The 8116-nt window shown below is 55.2% G+C and overlaps 1 protein-coding gene across 1 annotated transcript in view; it reads left to right on the top strand.

Annotated features, from left to right (window-relative positions):
- Window positions 1–8116, top strand: part of Sptbn5 (spectrin beta, non-erythrocytic 5) — a 47060-nt gene that overhangs the window by 36519 nt on the left and 2425 nt on the right. Inside the window, exons 52-66 of the mRNA XM_031371552.1 lie at window positions 151–288; window positions 375–631; window positions 731–917; window positions 1148–1360; window positions 2168–2364; window positions 2492–2696; window positions 2919–3113; window positions 3191–3355; window positions 3593–3810; window positions 3955–4144; window positions 4313–4489; window positions 4611–4715; window positions 5226–5297; window positions 5970–6071; window positions 6180–6262. Of these exons, the coding sequence (XP_031227412.1) occupies window positions 151–288; window positions 375–631; window positions 731–917; window positions 1148–1360; window positions 2168–2364; window positions 2492–2696; window positions 2919–3113; window positions 3191–3355; window positions 3593–3810; window positions 3955–4144; window positions 4313–4489; window positions 4611–4715; window positions 5226–5297; window positions 5970–6071; window positions 6180–6262 (2504 nt within the window). The remainder of the gene's footprint in view (window positions 1–150; window positions 289–374; window positions 632–730; window positions 918–1147; window positions 1361–2167; window positions 2365–2491; window positions 2697–2918; window positions 3114–3190; window positions 3356–3592; window positions 3811–3954; window positions 4145–4312; window positions 4490–4610; window positions 4716–5225; window positions 5298–5969; window positions 6072–6179; window positions 6263–8116) is intronic.

The following is an 8116-nucleotide window of genomic DNA, read 5'->3' as shown; positions in this document are numbered from 1 at the left end:
TTGGGGCGAGGAAGGGTTAGACCCTGGGAGGAAAGACGGAATGCAACTCTGCCTCACATCACAGTCAGCTTGAAGAGACTGTGGAGCTGGTCATCGATGCTATGGTACCAGCATCCTCAGTCCAGAATGGATATACCATGTATGGTGTAGGAGGGGCAGAAGCTGCTACAAGGGGGTCACCCTGCCTCAGAGACCATCCGGAGGCAACTGGAAGAATTAGGAGGACTCTGGGCTGAGCTGCAGACCAACTGCCAGAGGAAGATGGCCAGACTACAGGGGTCCCTCAAGGTGAGGTGATAGGCTATGAAGCAACTAGACAGGACTCTAGGACTCCGCACCCCTACTCCCTTATGCTCACCTGCGTTCTGTCCTAGGTGCTGCATCTGCAGAGGAAGCTGAAGGAACTGGAGAACTGGCTGGAGCCCATGGAGGTAGAGCTGAGAATCCCTGTCAGAAGCCAGGACCTGCCTAGGATGGGCGAGTTGCTGGGGGCCCAGGAGGAGCTAGAAGCAGCCGTGGATAGGCAGGCCAAGCAAGTGCAGGAGTTGAAGGACCAGGCCCAAACCTGTTTTCAGGAAGGCCACTGCCTTGCCAAAGATGTGGAAGAGCGAGCTGGGCAGCTGCTTCAGAGGTAGGTTACCCAGGTCCCTGGTTTGAGACCTTGCTTCCTTTGCCTGCTTCCTTGGAAGAAAATCAGTTTCAACACCGGCCCACTCTGGTTCTCTCTCAGGTTCCAGGGCCTTCGGGAGCCCCTACAAGAGCGAAGGGCATCCCTAGAAGACCAAAGGCTCCTCTTACAGTTCTTCAGGGATGCTGATGAGGAGATGGCCTGGGTGCAGGAGAAGCTGCCCTCTGCCACGGCCCAGGACTACGGCCAGAGCCTGAGCACTGTGTGCCACCTGCAGGAAAAACACCAGGTACAAACCCATGCTGGGAGGCTGGGGAAGGGCAGCCTCAGAGGGGCTTGGAGGCTCATGTTGTAAGGACAGAGCACTGTGGACCAGCATGGCCTCTGCTTTGAGGAACACCTATTTTTCTTTGGAAATCCTGGGATGGAAATTCCTTGTAAGTCTGTAGGATCCCATGAATCATCGGGACATGGGTTCCTTAGTTTCCTAGTACATCCCTGGTCCTTCCACCTTTGCAGAATTTAGAGAATGAGATCCGTAGCCACAAGGCTCTGAGCCAGGTGGTGACAGGTACAGGGCACAAGCTCGTACAGGCGGGACACTTTGCCGCAGAAGAGGTGGCCACCCGGGTGCAGCAGCTGGAGGTGGCTCTAAACCGCCTAGAGACAGAGGCAGTACAGAGGAGGAGGATGCTGCAGCAGGCCCTGGAGGTCCAGCAGACTTTGGTGGAGGTGAGGGGGATGCTGTGGGATGAAGAGATGTCAGAGAGCACTGGGAGTGGATGGGACTGAAAGATGCCTCCCAGGGCGGGCAGAGCTGTCCCTCCCTGCCTCCAGTAGCTCACTTTAACAGTTTCCTCCAAACTGGGGTTTCTAGCTAGAACTTCCAGTCAGAATCACCTGGAACCTTCCTTCCCCTTGCAATTGCATCTGAGCTACCTCCCAAATAAATTCCTAACCAGACACTCAAGCACCTAGGAGGCTGAGCTATATAGTAAGACCCACTCTCAAAAAAGCAAACAAAAGCACCACAAAAGTATTCAGGAGCCAGGGACGGTGGCTCGGGCTTGTGATTCCAATAGGCAGAAAGCAGACACAGGAGGATGACTTCAAGTTCCAGGCCAACTAAGGCCTATCAAGTGAGACCCTGTCTCACAACAAGATTAAAAAGTAATAAATGAAAAGAAACAAAGTAAAGATTGTTGGCTAAAGTTGACTTTTATTATACTAAATAGCAACACTGTCTCTGAGAAGCAAAAATAAATCATCTTTACATGAAGAAAAAGGAAAGAGTCACCTGGAAACCTTAAAAATGCTGGGGGTCACGGTCCTTCCAGTGGAGAGAGAACCCTAGAAGGTGCTGGGATGGGCCTGCCTGTGAGGGCTCTCCAGGCAATTTCCCCCACGCAACTGACTGAAAACACCTCCCGCAATCCTATCCCATATACCCTAACTCCTGCTCTGAATCCTGAGGCTCCCAAGCCTCAAACTTGAAGTCCTGGGCCTCAGAAAACGAACTCTTTCTGTTATACTGCCTAGCTCCTGGAAGCAGGATCCTGGCTCGCCAAACGGGGCCATATTCTGGACAGGGAGGACCTGGGCCAGGATGCTGAGGCCACACAGGCTCTTCTGCGGCATCTGGAGGCCACCACAAGAGACTTGGATGGGTTCAGCAGTCGCATTGAGCAGCTACAGCAAACAGTGGCCCTTCTAGAGAGTGGGCAGAACCCAGGCAGGTAGGCTGGTGCCACACACTCCCTGGAGAGGAACGGAGATAAGGGTGCCTCTGCCAGAGGCAGAGGAGGCTGGTCCAGTCTGGAGAAGGAGGGATGCAACGTCTGCCGTCCTTTCTTCCTGTGCTAGTCCTAGGGTGCAGGCCCAGCTGCAGGCTGTGAGAGAGGCCCATGCACAGCTGCTGCAGAGAGCAGGAGGCAGAGGGCAAGCATTGCATGAGCAGCTGCACCTATACCAGCTGGAGCAAGAGGCCTTGCTCCTGGATGCCTGGCTGACCACCAAGCTGGCTGTTGCTGAGTCCCAGGACTATGGACAGGATCTAGAAGGCATCAAGGTGGGTTAGTCCTCGGTAGACCCAGAGAACGGAGAAGCGGCTTCCTTAGGTAAGGAAAACGAGTTTGAGAATGGGAGATTCTGAGGGGTGAACACTGGAAGCGTCTGCCGTTCTAGCACTCTAGGGTTAAGTGATGCTGGGGCCACTGGTACTACCAGGCTCCTAATGAGTTTCCAAGGCTGCCAGTAGAAGCTCTGCAGTTCCTGGCCTTACCCCTCCTAGGTGCTGGAAGATGTGTTTGGTGCTTTCAACAGAGAAGTCCAGAGCCTGGGCCAGGTCAAGATGCAGACCCTGAGGGAGCGGATGGCTTCCCTAGAGAGAGGAGCACCCAGGTTCTACCCCCAGATTCAAGCTCAGAAGTGTCGCGTCCAGGCCACCTGGGAGAGGCTGAACAAGGCAATCAAAGTCCGTGCAGAGGTAGGCCACGTCTCAAGGGGTCTGGGGTCATAGAGCCCAGGACAGCCCCAAGCAAGTTCCTCTTCATTCTTTCTCAGAACCTGGCAGCAGCCCGTGATCTCCGGAGCTTTGAACAGGCCACCTCAGAGCTCCAGGGTTGGATGCAGGAGAAGACCACCCTGCTGGAGAAAGAGTTCCGAGTCCACAACCTGTCACCTGCACAGCCCCTACTGCAGCAGCAGCAGCAGCACAGGTGCCTGCAGGTAAAGGCCCTGCCCAAAGCTGCTCACCTCAGCCCCACTCCTCCAGGCATACGGTAGAAGACCTGAGTGCCTCAGTGGCTCATCAAAGATGATGGGCAATGGCCCTCACCCGGGACCTGCCCCCAAGCCACATCTCCAGGGTATCAGAACAGGTTTTAAGCAGAACGGAGGGGTCCCCACAGACCAGGGGCTACTAAATGCGGAGCATGCCAGTACAACATCATGTTCTGGTTACAGAGAGAACTGAGGGCTATTGAAAAAGAGGTGTCAAGAGTACAGATGGAGGCCCATCGCCTTGGCCAGCACTACCCTGTGGCTCAGGGGAGCCTCGGTGAGTGGCTCACCAAGGTGCAGGGGGCCTGGGCTAACCTGGAGGCCAAAGTCCAGGAATGGAGCCAGAAGCTGATGCAGGCTACCCAGGGCCACACCTTTCTTGGGAGCTGCCAGGAATTGCTGTGAGTAGGGGCCATACTGTTAGCTCAGCTCTGCCCTATCCTGATGTTTGGGGGGCGGGGGTGGGGGTAGAGTGGCACTTCCTGCCCTTGTCCCCCAGGCTGCCTCACCAGCTCTGCTAGTAGCTCTCCTTCCCTGCCTGGCAGAGCGTGGGTTCGGGAGAAGCTAGAGCTGCTTTCCTTGGAGAAGCAGGCTGGGGATGTAGTGGGGGCCGAGCGGTTCCTTGAGCAGCACGAGGAGCTGGAGCAAGAGATCCAGGAATGCTGCCTTCAAGCCGAGATCACACGGCAGGAAGGGCAGCAGCTGCTGGACAACAGCCATTTCCTGTCCCTGGAGGTGTGAACCCAGAGGACTGGAGGAGCCTCACCCGGTGGCTGAGGCCTAGGAGCCCTAGGGGGGGTTTGAGGAAGGCCGAGAGAGCAAAGATCCTTGTTGGCTTGGCTCTCCTGCTAGCCCTGGTGGGTGGGAGCTGTCTCCCAGGCTCTCAAGGCATCCTTCCTGCAGGTGTCAGAGTGTATGCAGGAGCTGGAAAGACATCTGCGGGAGCTTCAGGGAGCCTGGGCCCTGCGTGGACAACGCTTGGAGCAGAACCGGAGCCTGCGACAGCTGCAGCAGAGGCTGGAGCTGGCTGAGGCCTGGCTGGCCTCCTGGGAGTGCCTGCTGCTGGACCCCAGCTGTGGGGTAAGGGGAGGCAGACCCTGATGTTCTCAGTTCGCTGGCCCTCGGGCTAAGCCTGGAGTGGAAAGGAGAGTCAGCACCCCAGAACTGAACCACGTGCTGACTCATTTGTCTCATCTCTCAGCACTCGGTGTCAGAAGTGGAGCGTCTGCTCTACAGACACGAGGACTTGGAAAAGCTGCTGGCAGCCCACGAGGAGACGTTCATCCAGCTTCAGACAATGACCGAGGTTCAAGGGCTGGAGGACGGGAGGCTGGGTATACTGAGAAGAGGCATGAGTGGGGAGACAGCTGGTCCATCTTCAAGTTAGGGCTCCTTAGGGCAGCAAGGCCTTGTGGAGTTTTCCTCAGAGCTTCTCCTTTAGGAAAACCACCAACCCCTGGCATCCAGGGTTCCCATGGGTGAGTAAGGAGGGATGATTTCAGAGTTGAAGCGTAATCAAAGAAGGGACCAGTACTCTCGGAGTGGGAGAGAACAGGGGAGAACTCGTGTTTGAACACCGGGGGTTAGTTGTACATCTGGCTGAGATAAAGGAACTGTGGCCTGGTCCCCCCACCAGACTACCATTATCTCCCTGGAGTACATAGCCAGGTCACAAGGGCACAGGCGTCCAGGATCCACACTCTAGAGCAGGCACAGGGGCCTGGAGTGCTGGGGGGGTCACTAGAAATGAGAAGCGGGTGTCTCCCTTCTTGACTGTGCTGGGCCTGACATCTGGACCCCCATGTTGTATTTTCAGGAGGCCAAGGGTGCTCATGGCGTGGAGGTGTCTATGGAACTTAACCAGCACCCTCCCACAGAAGGGAGGCAGGTGCGTGCTAGCTCCGACTGCGGGCAATCCCACATTCAGCAGCCATCTGGGCCTGGCACTGTGGCTCTGGGTGGACTCCTGCATAACTTCCTGGGCAGTCTCAGAGAAGGCTATAGTTTCTTTTCTTTTCTTTTTTCTTTTTTTAAAGATTTATTCATTTATTTTATGTCTATGAGTGCACACTGTAGCTGTACAGATGGCTGTGAGCCTTCATCTGGTTGTTGGGAATTGACTTTTAGGATCTCTGCTCACTCCTGTCAGTCCTGTTCACTCTGGTCGGCCCACTTGCTCAGCCCCTGCTCGCTCCAGCCCAAAGATTGATTTATTATTATATCTAAGTACACTGTAGCTGCCTTCAGACACACCAGAAGAGAGTGAGAGCAGCAGATCTCATTAAAGATGGTTGTGAGCCACCATGTGGTTGCTGGGATTTGAACTCGGGACCTTTAGAAGAGCAGTCGGTGCTCTTACCTGCTGAGCCATCTCTCCAGGCTATAGTTTCTATGCACAGAAGAGGAAGGGGGAAGAGAAGGGAGGGGCTTACCCCTACCTGCTTTGGTTGCCCTGTTTGAGCTCTCCCTTGTTTCCTTTTCCCATGAAAACTATGAGCAGTACTTTTCCTGGAAGAGTCTGAGGCCTGGCCTGGGGCCCTTTTCCCTGTCATCCCCACAGCTCAGTACCAGCTTCTGGATCAGCAGCTGTGCGATCTTGGCAAGGGGAGCCTCCAGCCTGTTCTCAGATAGGAGGAGGGCAGACGTGCCAAGTGGCACTGGGGTAAGAGCCCTCGGGCAATTAGAAGTATCTGGGGGAGGGGAATAAAATATAGCTCCTACAGGGAAAAGCCAGGGCCCCCTGTGACCCCTGCACCTCATCACTCCCCAGGAGCTGGCTTACGTGTCCCCCCTTGCACCTGAGGAGACCGAATGTGAGAGGCTGGAGGACAGAAAGCAGACTTTCTCCCCAAGGTGAGGCTTGGAGGCCTGGCCCGACAGCAAGTTTGGCTGGGTCTGCAGGCAGAGGTCCTGAGTGGGAAGCAGAAAGCCGACTGGGTCAGATTAGAAGGTAGGCTGAGCAGAGCTGAGGTCTGTTTGCAGTGCTGTCTGAAAAGCAGGCTGCAGGCTGGCAGCAGGCCTTGGGTAGCATGGCAGGTGGGCTGTAGGGGACGGGAGGAGGGGATGATGAGGCCCAGGTTCCCAACGTTACTTGTATCTTATGGAGCTATGAGCTTTTACAGCCCGTATCTCTAATGTCTAGAAAGTGGGACTTGTGGTTTTTCTCAGAGAACTTAAAACTCAGAGTGGCTTAAAAACTCAGCCAGATATAAGTAATCAATAGCAGAGGGAAGGATTGTTCTGTCCTGTCCTGTCCTGTCCTGTCCTGTCCTGTCCTGTCCCCTTTGGAGTCTGTACCGACCCCCTACCTCCATCCCCACCCCTTCCAGCTAGGGACTGTGTGGGTTCTGTTCCTTTCAAGACTCATAGGCTGTGTTAACTCCAAATGCTAGGACTTGATTGGTCTAGACTGTGGCCAAGCCTAGGCCTATTAGCAGAAAGAATGTGCAGAACATACCCTTTGCCATTTGTGCCTGCCTCATGAGTCTGCTGGGTTCTCTGTGGAGTGGTAGGGATACCAGGGGTTCCTCCCTGTCCCTTGGTCCTAGCTCCCTCCCTCCCTGTCATCACCTCCCCTTGTTCCTACCTTTTTTTTTTTTTCAGAATCCCAAAGGGACCCTGAATTTTTCCACCTCCCTGCACTGGGGTCTCAGTGGGGAGTTCTCAAGGAGTTGGCATGGAAATGCTGAGCGCTCACCCACACTGTAGCACCAGAGTAGGAAGGCCGACAAGGGCTGACTTGGCATGCCCCTTAGTCCCTGAGACAGGGACATAGCTTTTAGGGAGGAGCTGTCTTAGGCAGCATGAACCTCATCCTCTGGTTCTACAGCCTAGAACCCAAGGCCAGGCTCCCAGCTGAGAGCAAGGACACTGTATTCAAGTGGGGTACTGGTGGAGTAGGTTTTTCACTTAATCTCAAGATGCCAGGAACTCAAGGCCTGCTCTGCTGAGTGGGCTGGTGAGGCCCCACAAGAGAGACCCTTGCTCCCAGCCCTCAGAAAGCTGGAAGCCATCACACCTGCACGCTGAGGTGACAACAGAAGTCGGGCTCAGGCTGCCTTTCCCCATAGACTCCAGGAATATGCTATCACAGGGGCTCACTCCAACTTCTCCCTCATCTCCCCACCCTCTACTCCTGGGAAGCCCTTGCCGGTGACAGGTCCTACTCCCCAGAAGCTCCACATGCTGTAACTGCCCGCTCTGGCCATCTCTCAAGAGTCTGAGTGTCCACTCCGCACACCACTGGATGCTCCCTTGGACTGTCTGCCCCACATCCTCACTCTCAAATTGCCTTTCCTGGCTCTCTGAGGCATCTGAGATAGTGCCTCTGCTCTCTAGCTCTGTCCTGTCTTGTCTCTGTCCCTGATCCCAGGGGGGGACAGACAGGGTCAAGGTGTCAGCATGTCTGGGCCAATGGCAATAAGTATAAAGGCTAAGGGACTAGGCAGATTGAACACAGGCTCTTCTTTGGCATGCTCAGCCATCTCAGCCATGCGGGGCCTCAGGCCCTATAAGAATTGGGGCACTTGGGGCAGGATGTGAACCCGCCCCCCCCACACCACCAGTCCCCAGGTCCAGTCATATACATCTAGATTGTCAGATTGTCGCACAGCTGTGTCCCTGAAGGCTCTCATGCTGTAACAGGTGACTACAGCTGTGGTCTTTGGCACAGTCTCCCTCTCTTTTGCAAGCCTCCGGAGCTCCAGC

The sequence above is a fragment of the Mastomys coucha genome, unplaced genomic scaffold, assembly GCF_008632895.1.
Source record: "Mastomys coucha isolate ucsf_1 unplaced genomic scaffold, UCSF_Mcou_1 pScaffold15, whole genome shotgun sequence".
NCBI classification, from domain to species: Eukaryota; Metazoa; Chordata; class Mammalia; order Rodentia; family Muridae; genus Mastomys; species Mastomys coucha.
The sequence above is the reverse complement of the archived record's forward strand: the minus strand, read 5'-3'. Positions and strand labels throughout refer to the sequence as shown.